Below are 22,051 nucleotides of genomic sequence, written 5' to 3'. Positions count from 1 at the left end.
AAATGAAGTGCGGCAGTGGGCCCATGCTCATGGAATTCACTGGTCTTACCATGTTCCCTATCATCCTGAAGCAGCTGGCTTGGTAGAACGATGGAATGACCTTCTAAAGACACAATTAAGGCGCCAGCTAGGTGGTAATACCTTGCAGGGTTGGGGCAGTGTTCTCCAGGAGGCTGTATATGCTTTAAACCAGTGTCCAATATATGGTGCTGTTTCTCCCATAGTCAGGATTCACAGTCCAGGAATCAAGGGGTGGAAATGGGAGTGGCACCACTCACTATTACCCCTAGTGACCCACTTGCAAGATTTTTGCTTCCTGTCCCCTCGACCTTATGCTCTGTAGGCCTAGAGGTCTTAGTTCCAAAGGGAGGAATGCTCCCACCTGGAGACACATCGCTGATTCCATTGAATTGGAAGTTAAGAATGCCACCTGGCCGCTTTGGGCTCCTTATGCCTCTGGCTCAACAGGCAAAGAAGGGAGTTACCATACTGACTGGTGTGATTGATCCTGATTACCAAGAGGAAATCAGATTGATATTACATAATGGAGGTAAAGAGGAATACATCTGGAATGCAGGAGATTCCTTGGGGCATCTCTTAGTACTACCATGCTCTGTGATTAAAGTCAATGGGAAACTACTGCAACCTAATTCTGACTTGACTGCTAATGACACAGACCCTTCAGGAATGAAGATTTGGTTCACCCCACCAGGCAAAGAACCACAACCAGCCGAGGTGCTTGCTGAGGGCAAAGGAAATACAGAATGGGTGGTGGAAGAAGGTAGTTCTAAATACCACTTACGGCCATGTGACCAGTTGCAGAAACGGGGACTGTAATTGTTATGAGTATTTGTACTTTGTAGGTGTGCATCAAATATTTTTGTTTCCTTCACTTATAAAATATAAGCTGTAAATAGGGCTAGTGCATTTTCGATTGTATGGGTGTTAGTTGTATCATGTGAGGAGCAAGTATGACTTTCTCATTGTCTTTATTCAGAGATTATGTATGGTTTAAGGAGATGTGTGCATGTGCCAATTTGACAAGGGGTGGACTGTGATGGTTAAGATTGTGTGTCAGCTTGGCTGGGCCATGATTCTCCGTGTTTTAATGGAATCACTCCCATGATTGAATATACTGTGAGTAGCCAATCAGATGAAAGGGAGTTTCCTTGGGGCTGTGGCCCACATCTGTATATAAGCGGACGTTCTGGCTTTTTGCTCTCTCTGGATCCTGCGGCTGCTTCCTGTCATCTCATCTCCCACTCTTGGGACTTGAGCTGTCAGCTTATCTGTCGAACCTGGGATTTGTCGATCTGCACAGCCTGTGAGCGGGAGCCCTGCTCTCCAACCTGCCGATCTTGGGCTTGCCAGCTTCTGCAGCTGTGTGACTTGGGAGAGGCCTCTACCCTGATCCATGGACTTGGGACGTTCCCGGCTCTACAATCACGTGAGCTGTTTCTTTGATATAATCTCTCTCTCTATATATATATTTATACACTTTACTGGTTTTGTTTCTCTAGAGAACCCAGCCTAAGACACAACTAATGTAATTCTACTTTCAAATAACACTCCTACTTCATGGTTAGTGCAGGTACTTTATAACAGAGTATTCCTAATTCTTCCCACTGATCCCTTATAACATTATTGTTGTTTATTTCATTTGTCCATAAACTAAAATGATCCATTATATTGTTGCTTTCATTGTATTTGACACTGTTATCTGTTAAATCAATTAAAAATAAGAAAAATAAAGATTTTGTTTTACCTTTATTTATTCCTTCCCTAGCATACTTTCTTTTTCTTTATGTAGATCCAAGTTTCTGAGTTATATCATTTTTTTTCTCTTTGAGGAACTTCTTCTAGCATTTATTGTAATGCAGGTTTACAAATTCCCTAAACTTTTGTTTGTCTGAGAAAGTCTTTATTTCCCCTTTACTGCCGAAGAATAATTTTGCTGGATAGATAATTCTAGGTTAATAGTTCTTTTCTTTCAACACTCTAAATATTTTCCTCCACCACCTTCTTTCTTGCATGGTTTCTGAAAAGAGTTCCAATGTAATTCTTATCCTTTTTCCTCTATGGATATTGTATATTATCTTCTGACTTGTTTCAAGATTTTCTCTTTGTCTTTAATTTTCTGTGGTTTAAATATGATTTACCATTGTGTAGATTTTTTGGTATTTATCCCAGTTGGTGTTCTCTGAGATTCCTGGATGTGTGGTTTGGTGTCTGTCATTAATTTTGGAAAATTCTTAGCCATTATTACTTAAAATATTTCTTCTGTTCCTTTCTCTTTCTTTTTCTCTCAATATGTGTATGTTATACCTTTTGTAACTGTCCCACAGTTCTAGGATATTTTGTTTTGTTTGTTTTTTTCTTTTCTCTCAGTTTGGGAAGTTTATGTTGACATAGCTTCAATATGCCTGATTGTCACTGATTCTACCCTTAGCCATGTCTAGTCTACTGATAAGTCCATCAAAGGCATTTTTCATTTATGTTACAGAGTTGTTGATTTCTAGAAATTTCTTTTGCTTCTTTCTTAGAGTTTCCATCTCTCTGCTTAAATTATCCATCTATTATCACATGCTGTTCACTTTTTCCATTGTAGCCTTTAACCTATAAATTGTAGTTAGTTTTATTTCTTAGTCTGATTTCAAAATTCCTGGCCTATCTAAGTCTGGTTCTGGTGCTTGCTTTGTCCTTTCAGGCTGTTTTTGGCTTTTAGCATGCCTCATAATTTTTTTTTAAGCTAGATATGATGTATCAAGTAAAAGAACTGAGGTAAATAGGTCTGTACTATTAGATTTTATGTTTATCTGAGATAAATTAGGCTGTGTTTACTGTTTGCTGTAGCTAAACAGCTACTATTTCCTTTAGTATCCTTGTTTTTGTCTCTGTGTTGTCTTTGTGTTTCCCTAGAGACTCCTTAAATAGGGCCCAAGTCTTGGAGTTCTTTCTATTGAAATCCTCTTTTATTATACAGGAGCCCTGTTGATGTGGTGGTAAGGTGTAGGGGGAGTGGAAGAATTCAGTAATCCAATCATTAGGTCTCAGTCTTTTAGTAGGGCTGTGCCCTTGGGCTTTGACTTTCACAAGTGCTTCTCAGCTTCTGCCTCTTCCCCACCACCCCGGCCCCTTAGATGACACAGGAAGGAGAGAGGGGTCTGGAGTTCTGTATGTCCCTCCTTCCACACTGAAAGTTAGAGGGAGCTCAAGTGAGGTCTTTCCCTTCCCCAATGTTGTTTAGGCTAAAACCCATGTTAGTTAGACTCTGGTAAAATAGGTCTTCAGTAGGCATCCGGAGTTCAGGAGAATGATTTGGCTAGAGATATACTTTGGGTAGTCATCAGCATATAAATAGTATTTAAGGACATGAGACTGTGTGATATTACTGTGGAATGAATGCAGATAGAGAAATGAAAAGAACCAGGACACACTAGCAGGTGTGTGTGCATTGGGGGTGGGGGTGGGGGGTTGTGCACAGAGAGAAGAAACCAGCAAAGAAACTGACAAGCATGAGAAGTAAGATAAGAGGAAAATAAGCGAAGAAAATTTGTCAAAGAGAGGGACCCAAATCTACTCTGTCAAACGCTGCTAGTATGTCAAGTAAGATGAGATAGGGTAGCATGTTTTTAGCGTATTTAGATATGAAAGTATTGAAGATAGATCAGGATTTGGATACTGTCTTTGTTATCTCATGCTGGTATAACAGAAATACCACAAGTGGATGGCTTTAACAAACAGATTTATTCTCTCACAGTCCAGTAGGCTAGAAGTCCAAATTCAGGGGGTCAGCTCCAAGGGATGGCTTTCTCTGTCAGCTGTGGAGGAAGGTCCTTATTGTCATCAATCTTCCCCTGGTCTAGGAGCTTCTCAGGTGCAGGGACCCTGGTTCCAAAGGACGCATGCTGCTCTTGGCGCTGCTTTCTTGGTGGTATGAGGACCCCTTGTCTTTGCTCATTTCTCTCTTTTGTGTCTCAAAAGAGATTGGCTTAAAACACAACCTAATCTTGTAGATTTAGTCCTGCCTCATCAACAGAACTGCTGCTAATCCCATCTCATTAACATCATAGAGGCAGAATTTACAACACATAGAAAAATCACATCAGATAACAAAACGGTAGACAATCAAACAATATTGGGAATTATGGACTAGCCAAGTTGACAGATACTTTGAGAGGACACAATTCAATCCATAACAGATACCAAAAATTGAGCAGAGGTTAGATAGGTTGGCCTGGAAGTTTTCTCTTACAGCAAAAAGTCTTCCTACAGCACGAAGACTGCTTCTGAACCACTGGACCCACTGTGCCCAAACAGATTGGAATCTCACTTGCGCTGCGGCCTGATGTTCTGATGGATCAATTCAGAGCTCCCAGAAATTCCTTGATAGCACCTAGTCTACCAAAAGTGAATCTTTACAAATTTTACAGACTTCTGACTATAGGCAGATGTTGATTTTTTCTTTTTTACATTCAAGAAAATAAAATAATACCTCTTCATGCTGTATCTTCAAGAACTATGTTACACAGCACGTACAAGGAATATAACACTAATTATAGAGTTATACCATAAGTATATGCAAATAACGCAGGTGTTATATGTTTTCAAATTCCACCACTATCCCCCCAAGTCTTATTTTCAGAAGTGTGCTGTATCGATATTTTTTTACATGTTGCTGACTTCAATTTCAATTTTTTTTTGTTTTTTCTGTCTAATGGATTTAATGTTACATCTTAGCCTTGGTACCTATTGACACAGAGGTTTGGTTCCCAGGAGCAGACCCTCACCAGCCTAACCTCAAGTTTCTAAAGCAGCCCCTCTCCGGGAAGGGTTCCTTCCCTGCTCTGCAAACTGCTTTCTCCAGTGCAGGAAGAAATCATTTTTTCCTTCCCGGAAACAGCCCCAGCCAAGGCAGCCAGCCCCAGTCCAGGAGGTGTGAGGGTTTACGCACCTGACCTGGAGAGACCACTCTGGCGGACAAGGCTGGTGTGATGCAGTTGCACGCATTCTGCCATGCACTCTGGAGTCATTTGAATCCACCCCTCCACACACACACTCTGCAGGGAGGGCGTGACAGCCAAGGGCGCAGAGTGGTCATGCGTCGCTTGCTCAGACAAGACCGGTTGGACTGGTTGCCCAGGGGCCCCGCAGTGCCAGGGCAGTGCGTGTCCACGCTAGCACCGGCACCGTCCTGCCTCTGGCCTCATGTGGGGCTGGCACCGCTGGACAATGCTTGGGCTGTGGCAGCCCTAAGCACAGCTATCTGTCCAACAGTAGGCTTCTCTTCAGCTCAACATACCTGGGCACAGATCCCTTACAAGGAACTCCACCACTCTGAGGCCTCCAACTGCCCTGGAGCAAATGCAGTTTCAGTCGTTTATTTTCTGATTACTAGAGTACCACCAAACTCAATCCATGACTTCTTGACCATGGCTTATACCTTCATTATACAAATACAAAAGTAACATTTTCAGACTATTGAATGAGGGTAAATGAGGCCGAAATTCACTTCTGGAAATGTAACAAGACGTGCACAGTGTGTGCGTGGGTAAGCTCTGCCAGAACTTTGTTTTACATAATTTTGTCATTTCCAATGTGTGCTCATTATTTGCATGGGCATGCTATTTGTGAAAAAATTGTTTTCAGATGCTGCATAATTAGTTAATAATATAGAAATTAATAATATACATAATGTTTTGTAGAAGAACACTTTGTCTTTTAAATCTTCCAAATTGTTCATTTTCAAACGCATGCAAGGAGGAAAGAATACTGACACAGGGCAGTTGAAGATTATGGGAAACAATGGAGAATAATGAGAATACTATAAAATATTGTGTTAGGAAATTTTCAAGAAAATAGAAACCATTATAAAATCCTAAATTAATGTTAACACACAACTTTATTTTTAATGCAAGACCATTTATAATGATGCTATATGGGGTAGTACATGGAAAGCAGATAAATGATTTCAGGACAATATTTTAAATGTCTTTGTGGTCTCAAAGAAAGACTTTTGCGAGACTGGATGCTTGAAAAAATATAGACTCATTAGTCCTCAGTGACACATTAGGCAAAGATACACTGGTAAGCGCCCCGCCAATGCACCTAGGGCTCCAGAAGGGTTCCTTTGACCATGATCTATGATGTGCCACTCCTTTTCGATCCAGGTGTTAATGCAGTATCAGCAGATAAAAAGAACTTTCATGTTAGAAAAAGATTGCATTTTGGTATCCACTTCCATATAGTAATCTAAGAATTTTATATCCCTTGATTTTGCAATGTTGTTCTACCATACAGGATACATGTGTTCCTAAAGAATTTATGTTTTGGACCTTATGCAGGAAGGGTCTAATGTGAAGTATCAGAACTTTCTTCTAAGGTAATTTTGCATATAAAATCTGGACCACAAGAACATGACTTGAAAAGGTATTATAAACCTTCTGGCAATATATATAAATATATATATGCATATATATTTCTGTAAGTATATTTGTTTAATATTTGTATATCTATGTATACACACACACTGTATAGTCATGCACGTTATGTGTGATAAAACTATAAAGGAAAACAAGGGAATGATTAACACAAAATTTAGGTGAGTGGTTACTCTTAGGCTGCAGCGAGGAGGATGCAATTTTGGCGACATTCATAGGTCTCCAAGGTGCTGGTTAATGTATACCTTAAACTGAGCAGTGGTTGTATGCATATTGGTTTTATATATAATCTAGTGCATCTTAAAATTTAATAAAAGGCAAGTTACATGTAGGAAATGTTATATTCTCATCATCTTTTTTTTTTTTTTTTAAATGAAACTTACCTGTGGCACCAGGAAAGATTCTACTACTGTCTCACAGCAAACATTTCAATGCACAAAATGCCAGTCTTTTTTTTTTTTTTTTTTTTTGCAGTCCGAAAGGATATAGTCCGCATCCTCCCCAGTTTAGATGTTGAAGTCAAAGACATTACTGATTGTTATGATGCTAACTGGTTTCTTCAGCTGTTATCTTCAGAAGATCTTTTTGAAATGACCAGTAAAGAGTTCCCCATAGTGGCCGAAGTCATAGAAGGACCTCAAGGAAAGCAGCTGCCCAGAAATGTTTTACAACCTGGAAAAACCATTGTGATCCACAAAAAGTACCAGGCATCGAGGATCTTAGCTTCGGAAATTAGAAGCAATTTTCCTAAAAGACATTTCTTGATCCCCACCAGCTATAAAGGCAAATTTAAGCGGCGACCTCGGGAGTTCCCAACTGCCTATGACCTAGAGATAGCTAAGAGTGAAAAAGAGCCTCTCCATGTGGTAGCCACCAAAGCCTTTCATCCCCCTTATGACGAGCTGTCATCCGTATCAGTCGGGGACCAGTTCCTAGTGCATCACTCACAGACTACTGAAGTCCTCTGTCAGGGAACAAAAAAAGTGGTGAATGTTCTGGCCTGTGAAAAAATCCTCAAAAAGTCCTATGAGGCAGCACTGCTGCCTTTGTACATGGAAGGAGGTTTTGTAGAAGTGATTCATGATAAGAAACAGTACCAGGTTTCCGAGCTCTGTACACAGTTCCGCTTGCCCTTCAACGTGAAGGTGTCTGTGAGAGATCTTTCTATTGAAGAGGACATTTTGGCTGCTACACCAGGACTGCGGTTGGAGGAAGATATCACAGACTCTTATCTACTCATAAGTGACTTTGCCAATCCCAGGGAGTGCTGGGAAATTCCTATCGGCCGCTGGACTATGACCGTTCAGTTAGTTAGTAATTTGTTTAGGGACACAGAATCGTTTCTAGTCAGGACTCTGGTAGAAGAGATCACCGAAGAACAATATTACATGATGCGAAGATATGAAAGCTCTTTCTTGCATCCCCCACCCCGCCCTCCTAAACATCCCTCAGCGGTGGAAACAAAGTCAACTCTGCTCACCCAAACAGAAAAGAGGACAATGGATCTGCCTAAATCTCCCAAGGTAAGACTAAGGTTTTGTGGTCTTTCCTCTAGAGTGTGTTTCCTGAGGCAATTTATTTTGAGTCTTTTCTGAGTTGGTTTTTTTGCTTACTTTTCTTTCTTTCACACCATATTTGAAATGAGCCTTTCTGATGCACAGTAGATGAATGAACATCAACAGAGCATAAGCTGTTGCAGCATTCTGTGTTTTAATGCTTAACGAGTAGATGTGCCATGAAGTGTGTATTGAACTAGAAATAGCAGGAATGACATTGGATATGATGACCCAAGTTGCCGTTTCAATGGGTTTTGGTAATTAAGAATATTTTATAAGGTGCCTTAGAAGCAAATCTATTTCATTTTGGAAGTGCTGTTCATTTTTTCTAGGTAGAATTGTTTTAATACTTCATCCAGGAAATGAACATATAATAAACTCCCTTCTTCTGGGAGTTTCCAGTGGCATGCATCTATAACACGTCTTCATTTTGTTTTATGAGCAGAAAGATGTAAAAATATCTTGGCAGAATTGTGTGCGAGAATGTGAGCATCTGCCCACATTCTGTCTATCTGGGAATTGTTATCTTTAACAGTTCTATTGAAAAACAAAATCAATAAAATTGCAGACAGTATGAGATCATTACAGTATCAACAACTCCATTACCACTCTAAAGATTTGGGGGCATTCAGCTTCATTTCTACTGGAGATCTTTGTCATTTGAAAACTGCCTGCTGGCTGCCTGGAAAGATCCTGTCCTTATGCCATGATGTGTAGGTCATTTGTTCATCGGTGGCTCTTTGGTCTGTGTAAGGAGTGCATTCTGGCCTGGCAGATGTTGTGCTAGCAGCTTGGGGAAACAAAGCAATTAGTAAAACAAAGAGATGCTGTGTTTATATATTCAGGAATTATAGCAGCCTCGGGCTTCAAGTATGTAGATATGGAAATACTTTTAATCCTACATTTCAAAAATTTCATTCTTATTTTATTCTGGAGAAATTCAGTTATGAGCACCAAACTCGTCTTCAGAAAAAGGTAAAAGCACTAGAATTTTCTTTTGCAGAAAAACCGTTTTGAGGAGCCGTTTCTAATCAAATAACTGTTTCCAAATAATGTTCATAAGTAGGCTGTATGAATGTGGAGGGTGTCTTTGGCTTCTCCTGTTCAACATATTTTTATCACTGAGTTGGATGATATAAGAGACGAAATTGTCATTTTTAGTGAGAATTACCGCATGGGCTAGGCATGAGGCCACCAAAGATGCCCATGCCAAATCCCTGGAATCTGTGAGTATGTTACCTTTTATGGTAAAAGGATTTTTACTGATGTAATTAAGATTTCAAGGACTTGAAGATGGGGAGATTGTCCTGGGTTATGCAGATTAAAATCAAACAAACAAAACTATTGCCGATGAATAGGTTCCAACTCACGGCGACCTTACGTGTTTCAGAGTAGAACTGTGCTCACTAGGGTTTTCAATGGCTGTAATCTCACAGCCTTTGGTTTAGTAGTCGACTACAAACCATTTGTGCCACCCAGGAATCTCTGGATTATGGAGGTAGTCCAATTTAATCACATGACTCCTGTCGTGGATTGAATTATGTCCCCCCACAAAATGTGTGTATTGATTTGGCTGGGCCATGATTCCCAGTATTGTGTAATTGTCCTCCATTCTGTGACTGTAACTTTATGTTAAGGAGGATTAGGGTGGGATTGTATAACACCCTTACTAAGGTCGTATCGCTGATCCAATGTAAAGGGAGTTTCCCTAGGGTGTGGCCTGAACCACCTTTTATCTTACAAGAGGTAAAAGGAAAGGGAAGCAAGCAGAGAGTTGGGAACCTCATACCACCAAGAAAGCAGTGCTGGGAGCAGAGCGTGTTGTTTGGACCTGAGGTTCCTGCACAGAGAAGCTCCCAGACCAAGGGAAGACTGATGACATGGACCTTCCTCCAGAGTCAACAGAGAAAGCATTCCCCTGGAGCTGACACCCTGAATTTGGACTTGTAACCTACTAGACTGTAAGAGAATAAATTTCTCTTTGTTAAAGCCATCCACTTGTGGTATTTCTGTTATAGCAGCACTAGATGACTAAGACAACTGCTTAAGAGAACCTTTTCCAGTTGAGGTCAGGGTCAGAGGGAGATGTGACTATGAAAGAATGGTCAGAGAGATGCACTGTTACTGGCTTTGAGGATGGAGGAAGGAAGCCATAAGCCAAGGAATGAAGATGGACTGTAGATCCTGGAAAAGGCAAAGAAATAAATTCTTTCCTAGAGCCTCCACCGTAATCCTGCCCACACCTTAACTTCAGAGATTAAGGTCCACATCAAAATTTGGACCTACAGAAATGTAAAATAATAAATTTTTATTATTTAAGTCATCAAGTTTGAAGTAATTTGATACAGCAACAATAGACAACTAATACAGGGCATAAAGTTGGGAGGGATAAGTAAAAACTTTAGATAGCAAAATCAATATGTTTGAACTCATTTAGTTGCCTATGATGAAGTGTTTTTTGTTGTTGCTGCTTTGTTTTTAATGAAATTTATTAATTCAGGTACCCATAGAGAACCTAAGGATATAGTTAAGTTTCAGGGACAACTGGACCTGGAATCCTGAACATGGTTTCTACTTTTCATTACACATTAATTATATTTTCCAGGCTACTTTTGTTTACATGAGTGGTCCCACCACTGATAGTTCCTGTATTTCACATCTCTTAGTTTCATCACTAGAGAAGAATGGAATCTCTTTGGTTCCAATTTTAAAAACGGAAAGATCTTAGTTAGATCACGTGCCCATCTGCTGGCTCAATCAACTCACTGGCAGCCCTAACTAGAGATATGATTGGTGTGGAAGGGAGTTAGACCTTTTGCCTCGATAATAGAGATACTGAACTGCAGTATGTGAAGGTTTAGGGAGACAAAAGAATAGACATGCAGTATAATCAGGAAAAAAGAAATAAAAAATCATAAACCACTAAGAAGTTAATAATAGGGAAAAGTAGATTAAAATTAAAAAATACCCTTTGACAGAAGATCATATGAAAATGGTTCCAGTGTTTTATTAAAGGATAAACTCACAAAACAACCATGTTTTCTGTAGGCTTCGAATATAAAGCTAATACAATCTTTGACTAAATTCATAGACATATGATTCCAAATCAAGTTAATAATTCCTAATAGCTTGTTCAATGGTCAGATCCCACCTTGATTATTGTGATCAGTTCTGAGTCTCATCTCTAAAGAAAAATACCAACTAACTGAAGTTTGTTAAGAGATGTTCAGATATTAAGATGTTAAAAGATGTTTGTTAAGAGATCATGAGCCATTTTCATTTGAGGAATGGTTGAGGGACCTTAGTGATAGTCTAAATTTGAAAGATTTAGGTGATACTAGTTATTTTGTACATTTAAAGAGCTGCTATGTGGAAAAGAGTGCAGACTTATGTTCCAATACAACAGAAAGAAGAACCAGGTCACTAGCTGAAAGTCAAAGGGAGAACAATTTTGGTGTAACATGTTGGAATAGATTTCTTGTCCCCAAAAAGTTTACAGTGGAAGCCAGGTGTGATGGTTAAGATTGTGTGTCAACTTGGCTGGGCCATGATTCTCCGTGTTTATATGTGATCACTCCATGATTGAATCTGCTGTGAGTGGCCAGTCAGTTGCAAGGGAATTTCCTTGGGGGTGTGACCTGCATCCGAATATAAGCAGATGTTCTGGCTTTTTGCTTGCTCTGGATCTCGAGGCTACCTCCTGTTCGTCTGGTCTCCAGTTCTTGGGACTTGAGCTATCAGCTTACCTGCCAGTCCTGGGATTCGTGGATCTTCACAGCCTGTGAGCAGAGTCTTGCTTTCCGACCTGCCGATCTTGGGTTCACCAGCCCCTGTGGCTACGTGAATCAGGAGAAGCCTCTACCCTAATCCACAGATTTGGGATGCTCCAGCCTCTACAATTGCATGAGCTATTTCTTTGATATAAATCTCTCTCTGTATATATATTTATACACTTTACTGGTGTTGCTTCTCTAGAGAACCCAGCCTAAGACACCAGGAAACCACAGGTGAGTGAGGGAACCATAGGTCAGGGGATACCTGCTTTGATTGAGAGTTTATCAGTTGAGAGAGATCTATGATTCTTTTTTTTTTTAATTAGTTCCATCAATTCTACTGTAGTGAGAAAAGCAGTATATTTTCTCTGAAATCACTTTAAAATGTCAGAGAGTGCTATAATTTACCTGTGTTAGACCTTCTTATTTTCAACTTTTTTTTTTTTTTGTTTATTGTAAAGGTAGGAATCTGCTTAGTGTATCGTTTTGGGACTATCAGCTGAAGCTTTCTCTGTTTCTACGTAACCTGCTCAAGAAAAGTCTTGCAATAAACTTTTTTTTTAATGATTGTCACAGTGTCATCCTTTTAAATATTTCCTTTATATTGTCTTTGATATTAACATTAAAGCTCTTCTATCTGAACGCTTTTGAAGTGACTGGAAAGAACATTTTCAATACTTTACTGATAGGGAGCAGCCACTGAAAGCAAGCCTCTAAGATTTTGGATTGTGCGTGGAATATTTCTTTAAATTCAGAGAACAATTTTTAAGGGGTATTCTGAGATTAAATATTCAAACACACTTAGCTCATTAAAATGCCTTATTACCTGCTTAGAGAAGAGTATAAGATGCTTCATTATATGAGTTTACTTTTGCCTTTGCAATGGGTCATTAACTTTACTAGATCATTTCTTGCATTGTTAAATTACAGGACAGATGTATGGGCAGTCTAAGAGAAGGAATCTACAATACACTTAATATTAGCCAAACTCAGCTATAGCAGATATCCGTTGTCAGCTATGAGCCTTACAAGTTAATCTAAGAAATTTGGAAATTAAGAATATATGAGGAAAGGCTATAGGAACCCTTCGGATATGTAGAATTGTTTTCCAAGATTGCTAAGTGTTCTCTCACTATAGCAAAACCTCAATTAAAAAATGGATTGCAGTAGAAACTTGAGAAATGTAATTTAGGTATGGGCAGGGGTGGGTGCGGGTGGGGGAATGGATACAAACAAAGATGGCAGCTACCTCAAGATCTATGATGTTTTACACTGAAGGATTTTGTTGTTGTTTTTTTAAATGTGATCGATAACCAAGTATTTACAAAATGTATAAGATATTAACAAAGCGGTGGCGACATACCAAATGACCCCTCAAAATTCTTTTTAGGTTTAAGATACAATGTAGAAGTTGTATCTTTAAGATTTTTGCATTTGTATTCTTAATCACATGAAAATAATATTATAAAGGGATTTTAAAAATGAAGCTGGGCCTAAAATTGTGTTCTAAATAAAATGTTGTGGGACAGACTCTCCTTCTTCAAAGACTAGTTTCTAGTTCAGAAGTAGTTTCAGATAGTTTGAAAGAACACATACTCACTGGGTTTTTGCCTGTCGTGGATATATATGGCTATGACTCCTGAGTGCCACATAGGAGATATGTAACTTCTGCATTCTGATGAAAACACCTATAACCAGATAGAAAAACAAACCTTTGGTTGAAAGATGAGATATTCTACTTCTTCAGAGACTACAGCTGGGACTAGAAAGCTTGCATTTCACTAACTCTGTTCGGCCATTTAATGCTCAAGTGTCCGCTTTGCTGCCAGAATTTCTAGATTTCTGTCAGACAAGAACACCCAAAGGAGGCATTAAAACAAAGAGCAACAGAGGCAGTGATGGCAAGGTACTGCGAAATGAGTTAAAAAAAAAAAAAAAATCCTGTACCAGAATTAGAGTGAGGCCTGAAAAAGGCAGAAGGAAAGCAGTAGGTCCTGAGAGGTGCAGGGAGAACACTTCAACAGCTGTCACTGCTGCTAAGAAGTCACTTCTGATCTGGTGTGACAGAGTGGCTGAAGCGTTAAAGAAGCCCACACTCCTAGGCTATATCTAGATCTTTAGAGACTAGTATTATATCCACTTGTTAGCCATCTACAGGGTTTGGGTACAAATGATGGGATTTGTTTTTGATAATTGGAAGCTGTGTAAACATATTAAGAGTGTTTGAATTTGTTATCTGATTCTGCTCTTCTGAAGACTGAAGACATGTATCTATTTCTGGTTTCTCCTCTTGGTCTAACATAGAAGCTGTAGGTAGGTTTTCCCTGTGAATAGGGAAAACTTGTTGCTATTTCCAAAATAATAGGCAATGAAGGTGGAACATGTACATATTTTAAAATGCGGTTATTGAATCTGGGTAAACAGAAAAAAATAAAGGAGACATGAACTTTCTTTCAAAAGTTCACCCATTTTAACCCAGAAATGAAGCCATTCCAGAGGCCCACTCTTCAGACAAAGATTAGACTGGACTATAAAACATAAAATAATACTCGTGAGGAATGTGCATCTCAGCTGAAGCAGATACACAAGACCAAATGGGCGACTCCTGTCAGGAGGCAGGATAGAAAGGCAGGAAGGGACAGGAACTGATTGAGTGGACACAAGTAACCATGGGTGGAAAGGAGGAGTGTGCTGTCACATTGTAGGGATTGCAACTAATGTCACGTAACAATATTTGTATAAATTTTTGTGTGCAAAATTAACTTGAGCTCTAAACTTTTACCTAAAGCACAAATTTTAAAAAAAATTCACTGATTTTAACTGAGACACATTTCTAGCGTATTTTTAGCTGATATCTGAGCTAGTCTTAGAGCACGACACATACAGATTAATAAATCACGGTTTCTGAATTGCCTGAGGTTTGCCGTCCAGTGAATGGTGTGAGCCTGTGAACAGCCAACTATAATAGAAAAAAGTGAGAAGGCTGGGAGGGAGGGCAAAATGAATAAGGGAAATGCTGAGTTGAAAACTAGCCAAACTAGAATTCCTTCTGAAACCTTGAGAGCAGAGATCTGTGCCCAACAGGATGGGCACAGTATTTATAAGTCCTTCCTGTGCTTCTGGAAGTGAGAGAGTAATTTGAACTTTTCAAGTTTTGCTCTAGGCATGGAAAGTCTTATGTTGACACTTGTAGCTAGATAACTGAAGACTGGTTTAAAAGAATTTAAAAAGAAAAAGAATTAGTTAAAGTGACATTAGGAAACATTGCCTGATTTTAAGGGAATTTCAACAAAAAAAAAATGAACAAGGTATCAAACTAATGATAAAATATTAATTTTCTCTGGAGAGTTTATCTCTGAAGAACATGATTTTCATTTTGAGATGATGAAAGTACACTCCGACTTGAAAATACCTGAAAGAACCAAAACTTTGGCCCTCCTTGAACTTCCAAATAATTGGGATAGTTCCAATCCAGGGAGTGATAGAAAACATTAGTTAATATTATCATCCCCTCTCCACCATAGAATCACCACCTAAGATACCACTAAATATGTGATTAGTATGTTTTCAATGTTAGTGTGTGACCCTATGCATATATGTACATATGTGTGTGGAACTTACTTTTTATCTGCATAAAAATGTCAATTTTCAAAAAATTATTTATTTTTCCCAGTGGATTGGCAAAATCATTGAATGCAAGTTGGAGTAAATCAGTTGACATTAGATTTCTGGCTTTTAAGAATATTAAAATAGTTTTCATTTTCTTAGATGTTCATGACCTAGAAATCCCTGTTTTGGAATAACCAGCAATAACAGAAGTATCAGTAATTTGGAATATTCAAGGCAGAGTATGTATGAAGTCAGGAAATTTGAATTGACCAAGTCTTATATATTCCATATAGGGATTTTAGTGCTCATCATCATTGACATCAACGTGGGCTCACTAGATATTTAAGTTCTGTTCTTTAAGCTCACTACTTTTATTCTTGTTTTTAAAATTAAAAAAAAATCGGCAGAGTAGCTGGAGAAAAGCAGAGAAGATAAGTTCCAGCTGGCTTTGCAGTTTTCTGAGCTGATTTGTCTGAATTTTTAAATTGCTATATTTATCAGTTCTGAATTTATTTTAGAATAAAACCTCACCTAGAAATAAATTGATAAGACATAAGCTATATATTTGAGCAAATGAGTTTTGCTACAACTCCCCAGTTCCTTGCAAGCCAACCATTACTTTTAATCTTTTGGTGGTGTTTTCATTGATGTCAGACCTACATCAATGAAAATATTTATGATTTGCTTCCCAAACAAAATTTCTTGGGTAAATGTTAAGATAGAAAATGAGTATAAGATGGCTATGATGGAATTCATAATGATAGGCTTCCAAAAATCAGTATTTTTTTTCAAATTTTGAAAAGTAGAAAACTTAAGAAAAATATCGATCTTAAAAATAAAAGAGTGGTCAGTGAAAGTGAACACTGAGTTTAAGATGCCAGAGGCTCCATAAATACTTTAAAAATTAATAAAGAAGTGATTCATACAAATCCATTATTTAATGAAAAACTCTCAACCAACCGTTTATAGCACTGAACACTTTTCTTCATACACTTTTTCTAGAATAGGCCTTCAATATGACCCTGATGTTTTTGAAAGCCTGTATCCAGTATTTAGTTATCTAGATATACTTCTAACAGAACAAGTTGCTCTTAGTGACTTTGCAAGATATCCAGTATTTAAGATGTTGTTGTTATATCGTTAGGTGCCATCGAGTCGATTCCAACTCATAGGGACCCCATGTACAACAGAACAAAACACTGCCTGCTCCTGTTTGAGCCCATTGTTGCAGCCACTGTGTCAGTCCTTCTCATCGAGGGTCTTCCTCTTTTTCCCTGACCCTCTACTTTATCAGGCATGATGTCCTTCTCCAGGGACCGGCTCCTCATGATAACATGTTCAAAGTACGAGAGACGAAGTTTTGCCATCCTTGCTTCTAAGGAGCACTCTGGCTGTATTTCTTCCAAGACAGACTTGTTCATGCTTTTGGCAGTCCATGGTATATTCAATATTCTTCATCACTACCAATATTTAAAGACGTCAGTTCTCCTTCGATCTTCCTTATTCATCGTCCAGCTTTTGCATGCATATGAGGAAATTGAAAATATCATGGTTTAGGTCAGGCACACCTCAGTCCTCAAAGTGACATCTTTGCTTTTTAACACCTTAAAGAGGTCTTGTGCAGCAGATTTGCCCAATGCAATGCATCTTTTGATTTCTTGACTGCTGCTTCCATGGATGTTGATTGTGGATCCAAGTAAATGAAATCCTTGACAACTTCAGTCTTTTCTCGATTTATCATGATGTTGCTTATTGGTCCGGTCATGAGGATTTTTGTTTTCTTTATGTTGAGTTGTAATCCGTACTGAAAGCTGTAGTCTTTGATCTTCATCAGTAAGTGCTTCAAGTCCTCTTCACTATCAGCAAGCAAGGTTGTGTCATTTGCATATCACAGGTTGTTAATGAGTCTTCCTCTAATCATAATGCCCCGTTCTTCTTCATATTGTCCAGTTTCTTGGATTATTTGCTCAGCATATGGATTGAGTAAGTATGGTGAAAGGATACAACCCTGACGTACACGTTTTGTAACTTTAAACCACGCAGTATTCCCTTGTTGTGTTCGAATGACTGCTTCTTGGTCTAAGCACAGTTCCTCATGAGCACAATTAAGTGCTGCGGAATTCCCGTTCTTCACAATGTTTCCATAATTCGTTATGATCCACCAGTTGAATGCCTTTGCATAGTCAATAAAACACGGGTAAACATCTTTCTGGTATTCTCTGCTTTCAGCCAGGATCCGTCTGACATCAGCAATGATATCCCTTGGTCCATGTCCTCTTCTGAATCCAGCTTCAATTGCTGGCAGTTCCCTGTGAATGTACTACTATACAATTCTATTTACTTCTTATTTTTATATGCTATATATTTCTGCATATACTATTTAATTCACTTGGTATTTATTATGAAGGGCGACACCAAATATCTCGATAGCGTTTATGAAATAATTCTCAATTTTACAACACTTTCTTATTCATGTAACAAATTTCCTTATATAAAAATCTTTCTGTCTTTATTTTTTTATTGTTGTGCCTTAAGTGAAACTTTACAATTCAAGTTACTTTCTCATACAAAAATTTATACATACATTGTTATGTGACCCTAGTTGCTCTCCCTGTACTGTGACAGCACACTCCTCCTTTCCACCCTGGATTTCCTGTGTCCATTCAGCCAGCTCCTGACCCTCTCTGTCTTCCCATCTCACCTCTGCACAGGAGCTGTCTATTTAATCTCATGTACCTTCTTGAGCTAAGAAGCACACTCTTCACAAATATCACTTTATGTCCAACAGTCCAGTCTAATCTTTGTCTGAAGAGTTGGCTTTGGGAATGGTTTCAGTTCTGGGCTAACAGAGAGTCTGGGGGCCATGTCTTTCGGGGTCCCTCCAGTCTCAAACAAACCACAAAGTCTGGTCTTTTTACTAGAATTTGAGTTCTGCACCCCACTTTTCTCCCACTCTGTCGGGGAGTCTCCGTTGTGTTCCCTATCAGGGCAGTCATTGGTGGTAGCTGGTCACCATCTAGTTCTTCTGGTCTCAAGTTGATGAAGTCTCTGGTTTATGTGGCTTTTTCTGTCCTTGGGCTAATACCTTGCTTGTGTCCATGGTGTTCATTCTTCTTTACACCATGTGGGTTGGGACCAATTGATGCATCTTAGATGGCTGCTCGTTAGCTTTTAAGATCCCAGATGCCACTCACCAAAGTGGGATGGAGAACATTTTCTTACTAAACTTTGTTATGCCAGTTGACCTAGATGTCCCCTGAAACCATAGTTCCCAGACCCCTGGCCCTACTACTCTGTCCCTCAAAGTGTTTGGTTGTATTCAGGAAACTTCTTAGCTTTTGGTTTAGTCCACTTGTGCGGACTTCCCCTGTAGTGTGTGCTCTCCTTCCATTCACCTAAGGTAATTCTTATCTACTATCTAGTTAGTGAATGCCCCTCTCCCTCCCTCCTCACCCTAGTAACCATCAAAGAATGTTTTCTTCTGTGTTTAAACCTTTTCTTGAGTTCTTATAATAGTGGTCTTATACAATATTTGTCCTTTTGTGACTGACTAAATCACTCAGCATAATGCCTTCCAGAATCCTGCAGGTTATAAGATGTTTCATGGATTCATCACTGTTCTTTATCATTAAGCAGTATTCCACTGTGTGAATATATCACACTTTGTTTATCCATTCATCCGTGGATTGGCACCTAGGTTGTTTCCATCTTTTTGCTATTGTAAACAGTGCTGCAATGAACATATGGGTGAGCATATATCTATTCGTGTGACAGCTCTTATTTCTCTAGTATACATTCCAAGGAGTGGGATTGCTGGATCATATGATACTTCTATTTCTAGCTTTTAAAGGAAGTGCCAAATTGATTTCCAAAGTGGTTTTACCATTTTACATTCCCTCCAACAGTGTATAAGTATTCCAGTCTCTCCACAACCTCTCCAACATTTTTATTTGGTGTTTTTTTGATTAATACTAGCCTTGTTGGGGTGAGATGGTATGTCATTGCAGTTTTGATTTGCATTTCTCTAATGGTTAATGATCATGAGCATTTCCTCATGTGTCTGTTAGCTGCCTGAATGTCTTCTTTGGCAAAGTTGAGATCCTTTGCCCATTTTTTAATTGGGTTATTTGTCTTTTAGTTGTTGAGGTTTTGCAGTATCTTATAGATTTTAGACATTAGACGCTGATCGGATTTGTCATAGCCAAAATTTTTTTCCCAGTCTCTAGGTTGTCTTTTGACTCTTTTGGTGAAGTCTTTTGATGAGTATAAGTGTTTAATTTTTAGGAGCTCCCAGTTATCTAGTTTCTCTTCTGGTGTTTGTGTGTTGTTACTTATGGTTCGTAATCTGTTTATGCCATGTATTAGGGCTCCTAGTGTTGTCCCTATTTTTTCTTCCATGACCTTTATCGTTTTTGATTTTATATTTAAGTCTTTAATCCATTTTGAGTTAGTTGTTGTTCATGGTGTGAGGTATGGGTCTTGTTTCAGTTTTTTGCAGATGATATCCAATTATGCCAGCACCATTTGTTAAAGAGACTGTCTTTTCCCCAATTAATGGAATTTGGGCCTCTGTCAAATATCAGCTACTCGTAGGTGGATGAATTTATGTCTGGATTCTCAATTCTGTTCCATTGGTCTATATGTCTGTTTTTGTACCAGTACCAGGCTGTTTTAACTACGGTGGTGGTATAATAGGTTCTAAAATCAGGTAGTGTGAGGACTTCCACTTCGTTGTTCTTCTTGATTAATGCTTTACTTATCTGGGGCCTCTTCCCTTTCCATATGAAGTTGGTGATTTGTTTCTCCATCTCATTAAAAATGTCGTTGGAATTCGGATTGGGATTGCATTGTATCTGTAGATCGCTTTGGGTGGGATTGACATTTTCACAATGTTGAGTCTTCCTATCCATGAGCAAGGTATCTTTTTCCACTTATGCAGGTCTCTTTTGGTTTCTTGCAGTAGCATCTCGTAGTTTTCATTGTACAGGTCTTTTACATCTTTGGTTAGATTTATTCCTCAGTATTTTATCTTCTTGAGGGCTATTGTAAATGGTATTGGTTTGGTGATTTCCTCTTCGTGGTTATCTTTGTTGGTGTAAAGGAATCCAACTCATTTTTGTATGTTTATCTTGTATCTTGATACTTTGCTGAAATCTTCTGTTAGTTCCAGTAGTTTTTCTGAAGATTCTTTGGGGTTTTCTGTGTATAAGATCATATCATATGGAAATAGAGATACTTTGACTTCATCCTTACCTATCTGGATGCCCTTTATTTCTTTTTCTAGCCTAATTGCTTTGGCTAGGACCTCCAGCACAATGTCAAATAAGAGTGGTGATAAAGGGCATCCTTGTCTAGTTACCATTCTCAAGAGGAATGCTTTCAGACGCTCTCCACTCAGGATGATTTTGGCTATTGACTTTATATAAATGCCCTAATTATGCTGAAGAATTTTCCTTCTAGTCATATTTTGCTGAGAGTTTTTATCATGAATGGGTGTTGGACTTTGTCAAATGCCTTTTCTGCAACTATTCATAAGATCATGTGGTTCTTGTCTTTTGTTTTATTTATATGATGGGTTACATTGATTATTTTTCTAATGTTGAACCATCTTTGCATACCTGGTAGAAATCCCACTAGATCATGGTGAATTATTTTTTTGGCTAGAATTTTGTTGAGGATTTTTGCATCAATATTCATGAGGGATATTGGTCTGTAATTTTCTTTTTTCGTGGTGTCTTTACCTGGTTTTGGTAGCAGGGTTATGCTGGCTTCATAGAATGAGTTTGGGAGTATTCTGTCCTTTTCTATGCTCTGAAATACCTTTAGTAGTGGTGGTGTTAACTCTTCTCTGCAAGTTTGGTAGAATTCTCCAGTGAAACCATCCAGGCCAGTGCTTTTTTTGTTGGAAGTTCTTTAATTACCTTTTCAATATCTTCTTTTGTTATAGGTTTATTTAACTGTTCTACCTGTGTTTGTGTTAGTTTAGGTAGGTAGTGAGTTTCTGGAAATTTGTCCATTTCCTCTAGGTTTTCAAATTTGTTTGAGTACAATTTCTCATAGTATTCTGTTATGATTCTTTTGATTTCAGTTGGGTCCATTGTGATATCACGCATCTCATTTCTTATACAGGTTATTTGCTTCCTCTCTTGTTTTTCTTTTTGTCAGTTTGGCCAATGGTTTATTGATTTTGTAGATCTTTTCAAAGAACCAGCTTTTGGTCTTGTTAACTCTTTCAATTGTTTTTCTATTCTTTATTTCATTTAATTCTGCTCTAATTTTTATTATTTTCTTTCTTCTGGCACCCGAGGGCTTCTTTTGCTGCTCTGTTTCTACTTGTTCCAGTTGTATGGTTAATATTTGGATTTTGGACCTTTCTTCTTTTTGGATGTGAGCATTTATTGCTATAAACTAACCTCTGAGCACTGCTTTTGCTGTGTCCCAAAGATTCTGGTACGATGTGTTTTCATTCTCATTTGTCAGTCTGGCCAGTGGTTTGTCGATTTTGTTGATTCTTTCAAAGAACCAACTTTTGGTTTTGTTGATTCTTTCTATTGTTTTTCTCTTCTCTATTTCATTTATTTTTGCTCTGATCTTTATTATTTCCTTTCTTCCAGTGGTTGTGGGCTTTTTTTGCTGTTCTTTTTCTATTTGTTTGAGTTCTGTAGTTAATGTT

At 38.5% G+C, this 22,051-nt stretch overlaps 1 protein-coding gene across 1 annotated transcript in view; it reads left to right on the top strand.

Moving 5' to 3' along the window:
• Positions 1-22,051, top strand: part of THEMIS (thymocyte selection associated) — a 193,052-nt gene that overhangs the window by 78,766 nt on the left and 92,235 nt on the right. The window contains exon 4 of the mRNA XM_004389474.2: positions 6,915-7,963. Within this exon, the coding sequence (XP_004389531.2) occupies positions 6,915-7,963 (1,049 nt within the window). The remainder of the gene's footprint in view (positions 1-6,914; positions 7,964-22,051) is intronic.

Source organism: Trichechus manatus, unplaced genomic scaffold (assembly GCF_000243295.1).
Source record: "Trichechus manatus latirostris isolate Lorelei unplaced genomic scaffold, TriManLat1.0 scaffold00248, whole genome shotgun sequence".
Classification (NCBI taxonomy): domain Eukaryota; kingdom Metazoa; phylum Chordata; class Mammalia; order Sirenia; family Trichechidae; genus Trichechus; species Trichechus manatus.
The sequence above is the reverse complement of the archived record's forward strand: the minus strand, read 5'-3'. Positions and strand labels throughout refer to the sequence as shown.